The sequence below is a fragment of the Panthera onca genome, chromosome B3, assembly GCF_046562875.1.
Source record: "Panthera onca isolate mPanOnc1 chromosome B3, mPanOnc1 haplotype 2, whole genome shotgun sequence".
NCBI lineage: Eukaryota > Metazoa > Chordata > Mammalia > Carnivora > Felidae > Panthera > Panthera onca.
Genome location: NC_138344.1, coordinates 59,542,904 through 59,558,208, shown reverse-complemented (window position 1 = coordinate 59,558,208; position 15,305 = coordinate 59,542,904). Strand labels below are relative to the sequence as shown.

The window sequence follows — 15,305 nt, the reverse complement described above, 5'->3', positions numbered from 1 at the left end:
ATCAGGGAGGGAGAGGGTAAAATTAGGACTCTATCAGGAAGTAAAGGTTGCAGGAACGGTGTGGGCTGCAATGACAAAGTAAAAAAAAAAAAAAAAAAAAAAAAAAAAAGTGAGATCGAGGTGCCTGGTGGCTAAATTGGTTAAGTGTCCAACTATTGATTTTGGCTCAGGTCACGATCTCCCAGTTCATGACATCAAGCCCCATGTGGGACTCTGTGCTGACAGGGTGGAGCCTGCTTGGGATTCTCTCTCTGCCCCTCTCCTTCTCACACATGCACCCATGTGCATGTGTATTTTCTCTCTCTGTCTCTCTCTCTCTCTCTCTCTGTCTCTCTTGCTCTCAAAATAATCATTTATAATTTTTTAAATTTAATTTTAAAAAGAAAAGGAAAAACATGAGATTCAGGGAGCTATGGAAAGAGTAAAAAGCCAAGGACCATGGGCCCCACCTAACTTTATACATTTCAGTATCCCCAAAGTCTCAGAGACAGACCACTAAGCAGTTATCAACAGTATTTATTAGACATTTATACTCAGAATTCTCCATTCCCAACTATTTCTTTCATTAACTTTTGCCAAAGAAATCGAAGCCATCCACTGTCAGCTTTATTTGTCTTCAAAGTTCATCAGTGCCTGCACTGTAAAGAAAAAGACTGTGAGGCTGAAAAGCTAAAAATATTCAGGACATATAAATGTTTGAAAACCCTGCTTTTCCCACACAAATCTTCACTAACCTTTACTTATAGTAAGCCCTATGAGTCTGTACTCTTTGCCATAGATGAATTAATCCAGATTAAAGAAGCTACTTTGCTCCTTCTTCTCCTTTTCCCAGAGAACAAGAGAACAAGTGGGAAGGCAGGCCTGAGGACAACTTGAAAGAGCAGGATTGACCTTAGGCAACATTTTGAACTAGGCAAAGCCTGTCTTTGACATCCTGCTCTAAATTCCATGTTCCAATGTAATAAATTCCTCTTATTGCCCTGGTGTACCCACCACAAACCCATTCCTCTTCCCTCATTGTTATTTTCACATTGAGTTGATTTCAACTCAATGGTATGAGGAAGACACCACTAATCCATATCAAATGGTAAAAAATGGCCCCTAACTCTTCCAGTTTTTGTATTTTTAGAAGGAGAATTTATTAACTCAAAATTCATCTCTATGTGGTAAAATTGCAAGGGAGAAATTTAGGGAAAATAATTTTGAGCAAGCAATTTTCTGCTTAAATTAATTCTGCTGTTTAGATAACATACATACTTCTCTCTGCCTGGGCTGACACTAGAACAAGCTGAAAGGAAAAGCCTGTAATTCATAAACCTCTTTTGGGGGTTGGGGAGAGTGGGGTACTTGTGAGCTTTCTGCTCTCTAATCCCCACAGCTATCCAACTTGAGCCTGAGGCCCTACTGCTTAGGTCTGAAACATGCCCTTCAAAGAGAAGAGATGCTTGCAAAAAGGAGTGGACTGCACAAATCGAGCAAGAGCCCACCTTATCCTAATACCCAACAACTGCATTTAGACACGTTCCTCTTGGGAAACAAGCTGTCAGACCTTATAGGATTTAGATTTTCCCTACTGGAGAAGCAGAGCTCTCAGGTTCTCTCTGGATTCTAAGAAATAAGGACATAAGGATGTGACACACCAAACCAAGGATTTGCCTTTTTAAGTCTGAGGTGGAAATTCAGAGGCTGAAATGCCAAAATAGTGCACACCCTCCTCCTTCTCCCCAGTTATATATGCTACTCCAATGTACTTAACCCCTGGTCCCCATGACTGCCCTAAATCCATACCTGCAAACTCCTGCAACCGTTTACGCTCCTCTAGGTTGTACTGAAGCTTTTCTAGCAACTCAAAATATCGGAAGAGTGAATCTCTAGGCCAAACAACACGATCATCCTGATCCATTTCCATTAACCCAGGCAGATTCTGGTGCACATGAGTCTCCCAGTCCAACTGACCTGGAGGGAGGAATGGTTCTTAAAAACAAATATAGGTCTGTGGAAGTTGGGTAAGAGCTAAAAGATCCTATGGTGTGGGGGGAAAGCAGGGATGAAAGAGTAAACAGGAAGCAAAGAGGGAAAAGAGTACATCCCTAAGAGACCACTTTTTACAATAAGCAAAGACAGCCACAGTCACACTTATCCAAAGTGAAGCAGAAGTACAGGGGAAATGAAAGAAAGCACAAAGAAAGCAATTAAGACCACAAAGTCAGACTAGTGGAGAAAACTGGGAAGTAGATATAGTGGGAGAGGTCCTATTAAGAATGGCATGTCTCTGGAGAAGTCTGAATTCAAATGGAAGAAACCCTCTGCTTACCAATGGAGTCTAAATATCTGGAGTCAGAAGAAGAGGAGGAATCGAGGGAAGATGAAGACGAGGAGGAAGAATAAGAGGAGGAGGAGGAGGAAGAGGAGGAAGAAGAGGCGGACTTTTTCATTTTTGACAAGGACTCTTTTGTTTTCGATATAGATGCCCTTGAACCCTCTTCATCAGCACTGTGTTTAGACTCTTCTTCAAAAGCTGTTGATAACTCCAAAGATTCCCTTTGTTGACTGGCATCTCTATAAGTGAAAGGAGAAATTTTATTGCTTTAAATACCTTTATGAGATACAGCAAGTTGAATCATTATTCTGGCCTTGGCTCTTGCCAACCCCTAAAGGTGGGATTTAAGGCAATGAAGGCCAAATTGCTCCCAAAATTTGAGCTTATTAGCACTTCCAACTTCAATTATTCCATGTGGTATATCCCTATTACTGCCCCTCACCACATAGCTTCTGTGCTCCATTTTACTCAGGTTTCTACATTTCACGTCCCACCTTATTTTGCCACATTTTAGCTCCTCACTCTATAGTTCTATGTCTGTTACACCACAACTATAGCTTTGCCCCCTCAATTCTATCTCTTGAGAGGTCCCGAGGTTCAGCTCTTGGCCTTTTTATCTTCCTCATCTACAGTCACTCCTTTAGTGCTCTCTTCTCCTGAGTTTAAATCTCTTCTAAATGTGAATTTAAACCTCTAGTCCAGACTTCACTCCTTGGTCCAGACTTGTATGTACAACTTTTACTCACATATCATCACTTGCAAGTCTAACAGACATCTCAAGTTCAACCCAAACTGAACTCTTTGCCCATCAAACCTCTTCCACTCACAGCCTTCCTCATCTCAGCTAATCCATCCTTCTGGCTGCTCTGGCCAAAACTTTGGAGTCTTTCTTAACACTTCTCTTATACCCCATCCAATCCATCAAGAAATCCTGTTGATTCTACCTTAAAAATGTATCTTTTCTCATTGGTAGCACTCTGGTCTGAGCCATCATCACCTCTTGCCTGGATAGCTTCACAGCCTTCTAACTTGTCACTGCTCCTTCCCTTGTTCTCCTATAGCACATCATCAACACAGCAACCAGAATGATCCTTCTTAAATGTCATTTCATGTCATGGCTCTGCTCCCCATTTCACTTAGAGTCAAAGCCTAAGTCCCTGCAATGGCCCTCACAGCCCTACAGGATCAGGTCTCCGTGATCTCTCTGACCTCATAATCTATCAATATCCCCCCTGGTCACAGTTGTTTCTTTGCTGTTTCTCAAACACACTGGGAATGCTTCTGGCTTAGGGCCTTTGTACTAGCTGTTCTTTCTGCCTATAACATTCTTTTCATAGATATCCACACAGTAATCCCCTCGTCTCCAAGTCTTTGTTCAGTCATTACTTTTTCAATGAGGCCATCATGACTACCTTGTTTAAAATTATAACCCATATGCAACCTCCACTCTATATTCCAATCTCCCTTAACCTATTCTAATTTTATTTTTATTTTTTCACAATGCTTATATTTTAATATAGTAGTCTACTTATTTTATATATTCATTGTTTATTATCTCTTTCCCCCTGCTCATATGTAAGCTCCATGAGAACAGGCATTATTGTCTATTTTGTTCACTGATATATCCCAAACACCTAATAAATATTCAATAATTATTTCTTGGGGCACCTGGCTGGCTCAGTCAGTAGAGCCCATGACTCTTGATATCAGGGTTGTGAGTTCAAGACACATGTTGGATTCAGAGATTACTTAATAAAAAAAAATGTTTACATCAATAATTATGTCTTGAATGGATGAATGAGTTTCTTATTTCTCCTTCTGCTCTCTTGTCCACTGCTGAACACTCACAGTCTAGAATAAGATCTGTTTCACAGAAGGTACTTGTGTAAGTTTCCTATGGCTGCTGCAACAAATTACTACAAACTTGGTAGCTTAAAATAACAGACATGTATTCTCTCACAATTCTGGAAGCCAGAAGTCTGAAATTAAGGTGTCTGCAGGGCCATACTCCCTCTGGAAGCTCTAGGGGAGAAGGCTCATTGCTTGCTCTAGCTTCTGGCAGTTGCCTGGCATTCACTGGCTTCCTTTGGCTTGTGTTGCATCACTCTGATTTCCATCTCCATCTTCACATCTCCTTCTCCTCTTCTCTTCTGTCTCTTATAAGGGCCCCTGTCACTGCATTTAGGGCCTACCTGGATAATCCAGGATGATCACATCTCAAGATCCTTAACTGCATCTGCAAAGACCCTTTTTCCAAATAAAGTCATGTTCACAGGTTCCAGGGGGTTATGCCATGGGAATTTCTTTTTGGGGACTACCATTCAACTCACTACAATAAGTAGTTATTGAATAAATGGATTATCTCTCAAAGTCAATCTTTATCTTTGATTTTCTACCCTCTCCCTGCTTGTGTGTCCATCTCAGTTCACACAAACTCTCCTGACCTGGCATCCATTTTGCTAAGGCTTGACCTCAGTGCCTCAGGGGACAGGTTTTGTCTCCTGCAGAGCAAAAAACACAGAACAGTGAAGAGAATTATACTGGTGCAGGAGCATAGTATGGAAAAAAGAAAAGAATTCAGATCATAAAGTGAAGAAAACTGAGGGAGGAGAACAGATTGTAGTAAAAAGGTAAAAATGAATGGGGAAGTCCCAATGGTGAATAAAGAATCAGGCAATGTTCTAGAGGCGGGGAATTCTAACCCTGGGGTAAATCTTCTGTCACAAAGGGAAAAATGGGGTCAAAGCCAAGGAGTAGAAACAGGGAATGAGGTCAGGATACTCTTCAGAACTAAACTTGGGTTTGAAAATGGGAAAGCAGACCTCTGGATAATCTGCCGCTTGAATATGTCAGCTTTATGTTGAACCTCCAAATGTGTCATCTCCTCGTTCAGCTCATTCCTGATATTCTGGAAGTTAGTAACTGCCCGAAAGGGCCATTAGGAGTTGGGAGACAGTGGTGAATAGACCTGAGGAGAGGGCTTGGGTGGGGAGAAACCAAGTGAAATATCCATTCCAGGCCCCAAGCCTTCTTGCTACCTCAGGTTCTCTCTATACATAATTTACCAATTCTAGTTTTCACCCTAATTTATTCCCAACTACCCCTCTCAACCAAGTTTCACCTCTTTTGTGCTTACCCATCATGGCTACTATGATATTTCGAAAGATAATGGAACCAAGTAACAACCAAAGGATGACATAGATGCTGCTGAAGGTACGGCTGACTTCAGGCACCTTCCAGGTATCCTGAAGCAATGCATACCAATGGTCCATGGTGAAGAGGATGAATACTGTCACCAGGGAATTCAGAAGGTCCCTAAAGAAAAAGGAGTTGTGGGTACAGACAGAACAGAGATCTAAATCTCTCAGATATGGTATCTTTCCTACTCTTAAAGCAACATAAGAACATTTCTTTGTAGTTTGCTCTGACTTCAGCTTCTTTTCTATCAATTTTTTTAGCTAATCATTCTTCAGTCAGGGTTGTTTTATTAGGTTTTCCTTTATCATGAATAATCCAAGAATATCTCTCACTATTCCATTAGTGCCTACAACATAGTAGGTGCTCAATAAATAGGTACTGGCTGAATTTTAAAAAATTGAATAAATCACCAACTACATATCTCTTTTGTAACATAGTTTTTCATGGTTCTATGGCCTTCACCTAAAAGATCACTTCAAAATTTGGCAAACATCATTCCTATTTAGTTCTCTGGTATGAAGTGATTCTTAGGTAAACGGACAGATATGTGACATAAACACGTGATCCCAAATAATTAATAATAATGAATATGTCATAAAAGGTCTCAGGAAGGTATATAGATTTTCCTTCTTTCCTTCCTAGTTCTCCATAATACAACTTATTGAAAATATCAGGGCCTAAATAGGATGAATATTTAGGACTTCCCTAACTTAATACTCTTACAAAGCTACCTATTAGCCTGAGACCTAAGAGGTGCTGGCAATATTGGATTCCGGTTCATATGTAACTATCTCATCTAAATCCAGTTGATTTTCTACTAGCAGTCGGTGTTCTCTAGACAAAGATCTTGTCAGGATTTTACTTTTGAATGTGTATAGGTGTGTGCATGTGTAATGCCCATACTGAGACTTTGGGGTAAAACCAGTGACGTGTTTGAGAGTCATAGTAACAGGTGTTGATCACTTATTGTGTTAAAATCCATTCTAAGTGCAAAGATGCATTACTTTTATCCCTCAGTCTTATGCTATAAGGTAGTGCTACAATTATTCTCATTTTTCAGAAGAGGTAACTGAGACCTAGAAACCAGAGCTTAATCACTAAAATATACTGCTATTTAAAGATGGCTGATGAGGGTATGTTTAAATTTCAAAACCCAGAGCAAACCTGGAACTAGTCACCCTATCCTCAAAATCAGAGCTAATACCACTCTCTATTCTTTTGCTGTCTCTTTCCTTCTCCTTACTATGATCTATTCCAGTTTCTTAAAATAGACTATATTTTTTGTATTACTTACTTTGGACTAGGTTCCCAGTTTCTTGCCCAAATTATCTCCCCCCACCCGGGATTCCCCCAGTCCTGCCTACGAGAAGAACATGTGGTACTCCAGGTCCTGGCGAGTTGAACGGGTGTAGTCCTCAAAGAAGTAGACACCAGTCACAGCAAAAATGTAGAAGAAGATGAGCAGCAACATCAAGAGGAAGGTCATACTCTAGAGGCCATGACCTCAAGTCAGCACTGAGCCAGACTAGGCTGATTCTACCTACAGCAGAGTCAAGCCCACCCTGGCAAACTCCCACCAAAACCCTCACTTCCACTCCCAAGCCCAGTTATCTCTAGCCCACAGCAGCTTTCCCCAGCCCTTTCTCATCCAATGATATTTCATAGGGTCTTTCATTGCCTTCTCTGACACACCCAGACTTGTTTTATGTTAAACTCCCATGTTTACCCACCCTGCCCACTTGGTTTAGCTGCAACACTCAAATCACCTTGAGGGCCCTCACCAGGGCCAAAATAATGACTCGAATTTGACGGAATCGTGCAAAGAGTTTGAGAGATCTTAGCACCCGGCATATCCTTAGCAACTGGAGCCACACAGACTGGCCTGTTACCCCTACCAGCACCACAACCTCAGGAAGCAGGGACTGTAGGAAACACATAGATTATGAGTACAATATACCCCAAAGCACCCATGCACAGTTACCCCTTCTTTATCTCATCTTCTTCATAGTTCCTTGGGCATTATCCCTTGAATAGCATTTTCTGGGGACTGTTTCCTATTCAGACTTCTTGTACTAAATTACTTAAACTCTGCACTTCAATTTGCTCAAACATAAAAAGGGGATTAATATAATGTTTATCTCATTGGGTTGCTGTGGAGCTCAACTGAGAAAATACATGTAAAACACAACAGTGCCTGGCACTTGATAAGTGCTTAGTAACAGGCAGATGTTATTGTTGGGGTTAATGTTGCGGTTTGATTCTGTCTTGCTTCTAATACCAACAACTCCTGCAATGACTGACTTTAGTTTTAGAAAAAAAATCAAAATAATGAAATTCGTCTTGTGATCTAATTAACTTTTCTTGTCATTTTGATTGACCTAGGCTTATTCCTCAACCCACCACACTATTCCTCAGGATACCTATCCTTACCAATATGGTGACAACAAAGTCAAACACATTCCAAGCATTCTTCCAGAAGAGGAAAAAGCTGGATATCCACATAAGAAGGATCTCCAAGATGAAAATAAGCAAGATGAACCAAGCTGCCACCTCCAGACTCAGCTTCAGTGACCACAGTTTGGTATTTGAGGATTCAAGCAATTCTGTGAGAGTAGAGTGAAAGACAAAGAAAGGTTAAGGAACTGGGAGGCTGAATAATATAGAATGATCAGATCAGAAACTATTATAAACTATAGTTGTGCCCACTGCTGTTTTATTTTTCATTTTTCTTTTTTTTTTCTTTTTTTTTTTTTAGAGAGAGTGTGCAGGTGAGGGAGAAGGGCAGGGTAAGAGAGAGAATCGTAAGCAAGCTCCACACCTCCACACTCAGTGCAGAGGCTGACACAGGGCTCAGTCCCATGACTCTGGGATCATGACGTGAGCCAAAATCAAAAGTTGGACACTCAACCAACTGAGCCACTTTGTTTCTCTTCTTAACACCAATATTTTTTCAACCTGTGAAATATAGGGGAGGTCAGAACTGACCGTGAAAAATAGCTACAACTCATCTCCTGCTGGTATTGATATGTCTAACAGCTGCAAGTCACTACCTTCCCACTCTGGGGTCACAGAAACACCAAGGGATTACTTTTTTCACTACCACCAACACTGTCTGCTATACTGGTACCCCGGTCCCAAACTTCACAAAGAAGCAATGGGTCTTGAGAATAGAATGAAAATGTAGGGCCATGATACGTAAAGTGCTTGGTAAGGGAAGTAGAAACAAGAAGCCAGATCCATAGTGAGTTATAATAAAAAAAATGTTTGAGGGGCACCTGGGTGGCTCAGTTGGTAAAGTGTCTGACTCTTGGTTTCTGCTCAGGTCATGATCTTGAAGTTCGTGAGATCAAGTCCCACATTGGGCTCTGTGCTGGCAGCTCAGAGGCTGCTTGGGATTCTCTCTCTCTCTGCCTTTCCCCCACTCACTCACTCACTCTCTCAAAATAGATAAACATTAAAAAATACTTTACAATAAGAAAATTTTTGGTTCTATATTTGTTAGCTTTTAAAACTTTCCCATTCTTCTCTAAAGCTGATTTTGTTCAGCAAAGCAAATTAAATCCTATACTTTCTCTTTAGAATCCTGTTTGCTAATTGCTATACTTCAACATCACCTTTATCTTTCAGCCCTCTATTTTTTTTTTTTTATTTTTTTTTATTTTTTTTTTTACCGTTTATTTATTTTTGAGACAGAGAGAGACAGAGCATGAACGGGGAAGGGTCAGAGAGAGAGGGAGACACAGAATCTGAAGCAGGGTCCAGGCTCCTAGCTGTCAGCACAGAGCCCGACGTGGGGCTCGAACTCACAGACTGTGAGATCATGACCTGAGCCGAAGTCGGATGCTTAACCAACTGAGCCACCCAGGCGCCCCAGCCCTCTATTTTTTTTATGTATTTAATAGATGTATACCATGCTGTAGGAAAAAAAAAACACAATGAAATAAAAATGGGCTTAAAAGCTAAATAATAATTTGGGAGGCGCATGGGTGGCTCAGTTGGTTAAGTGTCTGACTCTGATTTTGGTCTAGGTCATGATCTCATGGTTCATGAGTTCGAGCCCTACATTGGGCTCTGCAATGACAGTGGGGAGCCTGCTTGGGAGTCTCTCTCTCACTTTCTCTCTCTGCCCCTCCCCCACTTGCATGCACATGCTCTCTCCCTCTCAAAATAATAAACTTAAAAAAAAAGCTAAATAATAATTTGATACATTTCCCTTTGAAATGGAACAATCTAAGAGCCTCCAAATGCACTATGACTGATATCATGGCTGTTAATGGAGATTAGAAGAACATACTTAGTCACTCTGAACAACATAAACTGCTGTGTAGATTTTGACACTTAAACAACTTGAAATTGCTACTGTTTTTTTGTCTGGTTATATCTATAATATTAAATTTAAAAACATATAATACATAAAATATATTTCATTCCCATGCCAAAATAACTGATATGGCTTAGTCAGTTAAGCATCCAACTTCAACTTTGGCTTAGGTCATGATCTCATGGTTTGGGAATTTTAGCCCCCCATCAGGCTCTCTGCTATCAGCACAGAGTCTGCTTCAGACACCCTGTCCCCCTCTCTCCACCTCACCCTTGCTCACTCTTGCTTTCAAAAATAAATACAAACATTAAAAATTTTTAAAAATAACTAAATGAATTCATTTGTGGACAAATCATGTGTTTTATTAAAAATTTTTTTAAAATGTTTACTTATTTTGAGAGGGAGAGAGAGAGAGAGAGCACAAGTTGGGGAGGAGCAGAGAAAGAGGAAGAGAGAGAAAATTCCAAGCAGGCTCCACACTGTCAGCAAAGAGCCCAATGAGGGGCTCGAGCTCATGAACACATGAGATCATGACCTGACCTGAAACCACGAGTCAGATGCTTAACCAACTGAGACACCCAGGGGCCCCTTATATATTTTCTTTAAAAAATGATGGGGGCAGGAAAGAAAAAAGATTTGGCTCATTATATCCACAATGAAGCAAGGAACACTAATGCTATATAAAGTTTTTGATCAGATGAATGCAGTTTATAGAAACTGATGAAGATCATGTTGAGATAAACTTGCAGAATTATTCTTATATATAGTACAAGATATCTCTAGAACTTCAAACTCAATGTAAGACATTATAATGACATTATACACAAATTTTTTTTGTTAGAAATAGACTATTCACACTTGCAATGTGTTATTTTCAGAAAACGGATTGCAAATGAGTCAAATCTTCTTACTTTTCTCCCTCTCATCATTTGGAAACAAAATGTGAAAATTAAAAAAATAAGCCAAATTGATGTTTAAAATGAAAAGTAGAATTACCAATATCACTGTGAAAGTAGATTTTTTTCTAATTTTTACACCCTAATTTGTAATTAAATTTACACCTACACCTTAACATGTACTTAACATATAATACATAATTATTATTATGCAATTAATATAATGAAATACGTCAAGTATATCTCAATTTTTAAAAAGGAACAAAAAATTACATTTAAAAACATAATACGTAAAATAAACATATTTGATTCAGGACCAAACAATATATAATGACCTTTAAAAATTCATTTATGAAGAAATCATACATTTACTTTAAAAACAGCACGAATCACTTATAAAATGGCAAAAGTGAAAATAAGCTAACATAATTTTTTAAATTATATAATATACATTAAAATACAATATTGAATAATATGCTAGTCTAAAGCATTATTTTTACTTCAACTTCCTTTTTTTTTTAAGTTTTTACTTTTGAGAGCTTATACACATGAGCTGGAGAGTGGCAGACACAGAATCCAAAACAGGCTCCAGGCCCCAAGCAGTCAGCACAGAGCCAAACACAGGGCTCAAACTCATGAACCACGAGACAATGACCTGAGCTGAAGTCAGATGCTTAACCAACCGACCGAGCCACCCAGGTGCCCCAATTTGCATGTGATAAAAAGAAGCAAGTTGAGGGGCGCCTGGGTGGCTCAGTCAGTTAGGCGCCTGACTTCAGCTCAGGTCATCATCTCACGGTTTGTGAGTTTGCTCATGGTTCTTGAGTTTGAGCCCTGGGTCAGGCTCTGTGCTGACAGCTTGGAGCCTGGAGCCTGTTTCAGATTCTGTGTCTCCCTCTCTCTCTGCCCCTCCCTCGTTCATGATTTCAAAAATAAGAAATAAATATTAAAAAAAGTTTTTACATCACATACAAATAATGGAATGATTAAAAGTCCTAGGGAGATTTTCAAGTTTATAGCTAACTGGGAGACAAAATCACAAGACAAAAAAGATTGGGGAGCTTTCATCTAGAGAACTGCTTGTTAATTATGATTTTTTCCCCCATCTGTAACAACATTCTCTGTGATCTGGAAAAAAATTTTTTAAAGCCTAAACAATCTTAACGTTTATCATATGAATTAGCCTGTTCAAAGAAATCTGTTAGTCACAAATTCTTTCCCTTTGCAAAATCCCTCCTGCCTTTCTATCATGAGAATGTACTTAATACAATTTTCCTGAACTTGTCAGGTAATTCCCACTCAGGCAACCTACCTATCCTATGGCACAGTGATCATGTTTCATATCCAGCTGTTTTACCAACTAGAACGGTATTCTATTTTGATTTGTCCATTAGATCTAGGAAATCCTGTACATTTATTGCTGTTTACTTTATTCCAAGGCTTAAGACTACATCCCTAACCCCTCAAGGCAAATACATGCCAGTTATCGTAAAAGAAATTGGAAATGTGGGTGACTTAGTTCAAAATTCTTACCACAATGGGGAGAAAATAAAATACTTCAAAGTATATAGTATACTGTAGTGGATCAATGACATCAAGTATTGTATATTTAAATATCTTTGACCTGATTGCATTAAAATACTTAAAAATTTTTTTTAAATATCTATTTTTTTTTTTTTTTTTGAGAGAGCAAGAGACACAAAGCATGAGCAGCAGAGGAGCACAGAGAGGAGGAGACAGAATCAGAAGCAGGCTCCAGGCTTTGAGCTGTCAGCATAGAGCCTGATGTAGGGCTCAAATTCACTAACCTCAAGATCATGACCTGAGCTGAAGTCGGATGCTCAACTGACTGAGCCACCCAGGTGCCCCTACATTAAAGGATTTTTATTTTTTATTTATTTAAAAAAAAATTTTTTTTTAACGTTTATTTATTTTTGAGACAGAGAGAGACAGAGCATGAACGGGGGAGGGTCAGAGAGAGGGAGACACAGAATCCGAAACAGGCTCCAGGCTCCGAGCTGTCAGCACAGAGCCCGATGCGGGGCTTGAACTTACTGACCGTGAGATCATAACCTGAGCCGAAGTTGGCCGCTCAACCGACTGAGCCACCCAGGCGCCCCCATTAAAGGATTTTTAAATGGGAAAGTTCCTCAAAACAGTGAGGATGAAACAAGGAAGTAAGTACTGTCCTTTTCATTTCTGAGCAATCTGTTTGAGGTGATAATCAAATGAGTTCACTGATTTTCCAGATGTTCTTTTACTTCTAATACATTTCATATAATTTAGGACTGATTTTAGAGTCATTTACTCTTAAGTCATGTTTCGGCCCATCCAATATTTTAGTTGTGTCTAACTTTACACACTTTGTGAGCTTTCTTATTTGTACTTAATATTTGACATACTTGTAAAAAATGTAAATGTGATATCAGTTACTGACAGGCACCAACCAATACCTCTAATACAAAAGGCTAATTCAAACAAATATTAAACTAAACTGACACAAGAAATATAACTGGTCTTCCCATCTTCGGTTTCGTGTAACTCTATTATATTCTTCAGTGTCTAGCTTGCTTTGTATCTACCATACTCTTTGAAAGCCCTCCAAATGTTTCCAGGTCTTAACAGTTGCACAAATCATACTCCAGGAGACTCAATATAGGTGTCCTTATCACAATTCAAGTAACATTGAGAAATGAAAAATGATCAATTTATAGGAAAAATGACTCATAGCCACTTCCTCTTTCATTTAATGTCAGTTCTCACCTATTTCAACCATCAGTACGATTGTATTCAAAAAGATGAGAAAGATGATGAAGTTTGTGAAGAGAGGGCCTGTTTTCTCTTAAGGAAACATCCAGAGTGGAATTCTTTTTTATACAGGTGAAATAATAAGGGTAAGAATAGAACCAGTGAGGATGAGAAGAAAATGGAGTTTGGAAAAGGGAAAGTCAGTCATCGGGCAGATGATGAGGCAAGAGAGACAGTAAAGGCATGGGATAAAAGTGAGGGGCATGAAAGGATACACTCAAGGACCCATCCAGCCCACAAGGAAAGAGGTGGCCTCTGACTGTAGCGCACATGAAGCCTGCTCATCAGTCTCCGGGCACGTGTAATACGTTCTACATGTCGAGGCTTTATGGAGAAGCGCACAAGCTGGTGTTGATCTCCCAACATAAGCTTCTTCTGACCGGAAGGATCTATACCAAAAAATAAAGGGCACAGTGGATAAACATAAAGAGAAGTCTCTGGGTGATACGGAGAGCAGGTAGGACTGGGGCAGGAATACTGGTTACATAACGGGTCCTGTAATGCAGGGGATTGCCTTGCTGTTCTTACAGCAACTGACATTAGTTTGGAGTAAGAGCTAATACATTGCTTATGACCAACACCGTCAATGCCCAAGAGAAAAGGCACAGATTCAACCCTCAAAGTTTTCAGGGTCTTTGGTAGAAACTTCCAAATCAGCCAGAGCTAATAGTTATCCTTGGCCTAAAAGTGAGCAACATGGGTCCTATCTCCTGGGTTCAAAGAGCTTTACTTATAAAGCCCTTAATTTATCAAGTTTGGTATCATTTACAAACTAGCAACCAAACCAATCGTCCCTGCATTTTTCATCCTTAAAATTGTCTTTCTGCTTCCTACTCTTTTGAGGGTGTGAAGGGGAGTTTTAAATTTATGCTAGTTAAGAAACAGAATGCTGACCAAGTATCTCTCGGATAGTGTGTCGTGGCACAGCTTGGCTCAAGCCTTGCAGATGCTCGATGAGAGAGAAAGTATCAATGAGACGTGAACGTATGGCATCAGCTCGGGGCAGTTGCATGTGTCCTGCTGGGTGACTGGTGGCCATGTCTGTTAAAATAAAGGAAAAACCAAGAGTCATTTCATTATTGGAGTTGCAGCAAAGATTAGAAGTTTCCTTCCCCTTCTCCCACCTTCTTTGCCCTTAAGAAGTCAAACACGTTGTACCAAGACTCAAGGTTTTTTTTTAAACAAAAGGAGCTGAGAGTCCTAATAGAGACATTGCACGGTAGACCAAGTGGCCAGGCACCTTTACTTGTGTCACATCGTTTCTCATTAAGAGTAGCAGCCACAGGCAAGGAGTCCCAGGGTTGGACAGAGGAAATCGGAGCACCACCCGGACCTGAGGTAATCAGGCAATGCAATGTGGTGAGGCAGTGAGGGACTTAGGGCTGCCTCCGAAAGACAAACCAAGAGGAATTGGACAAGTTGCAGCAGCCTGACATTACGAAAATGTGTTCCGTCCCAAGTGTGTTCCTCGGATGCCAGCTCCATCTGTCAATACCCGCTTCTGGGCCTCACCTCAGCCCAGGCTCTTTTCCGCCCACTCAGCTCTGACTTCACGTCTCCGCCTCCCGCGCCCTCTGAACTCGGCTCTCCCCACGCAAGACGAGCTCAGGGTCGGTTCCCAGCCCTGCAGCGCCCCATTTCCAGCTCGGCCCTGCCCCGCCCCACTCTACCCCACTTGCTCCCTAAGGTCTGGCTCGCCGCGGGCCCAACCCCAGGCCCAGGCCCAGCCCCCAGCCCCCGGCCCCCAGCCCAGGCCCCCGGC

At 40.5% G+C, this 15,305-nt stretch overlaps 1 protein-coding gene across 1 annotated transcript; it reads right to left on the bottom strand.

Moving 5' to 3' along the window:
- Positions 1–500: 500 nt before the first annotated feature.
- CATSPER2 (cation channel sperm associated 2) lies at positions 501–15,048 on the bottom strand. The gene is given in 14 exon segments (XM_060618720.2): positions 501–638; positions 1,789–1,956; positions 2,315–2,559; positions 4,765–4,821; positions 5,143–5,242; positions 5,457–5,635; positions 6,883–7,007; positions 7,285–7,440; positions 7,949–8,121; positions 13,499–13,567; positions 13,759–13,932; positions 14,438–14,584; positions 14,784–14,851; positions 14,853–15,048. Coding segments are annotated over 14 exon segments (1,869 nt in total). The 5' UTR covers positions 15,029–15,048; the 3' UTR covers positions 501–606.
- Between the last annotated feature and the right edge of the window lie 257 nt (positions 15,049–15,305).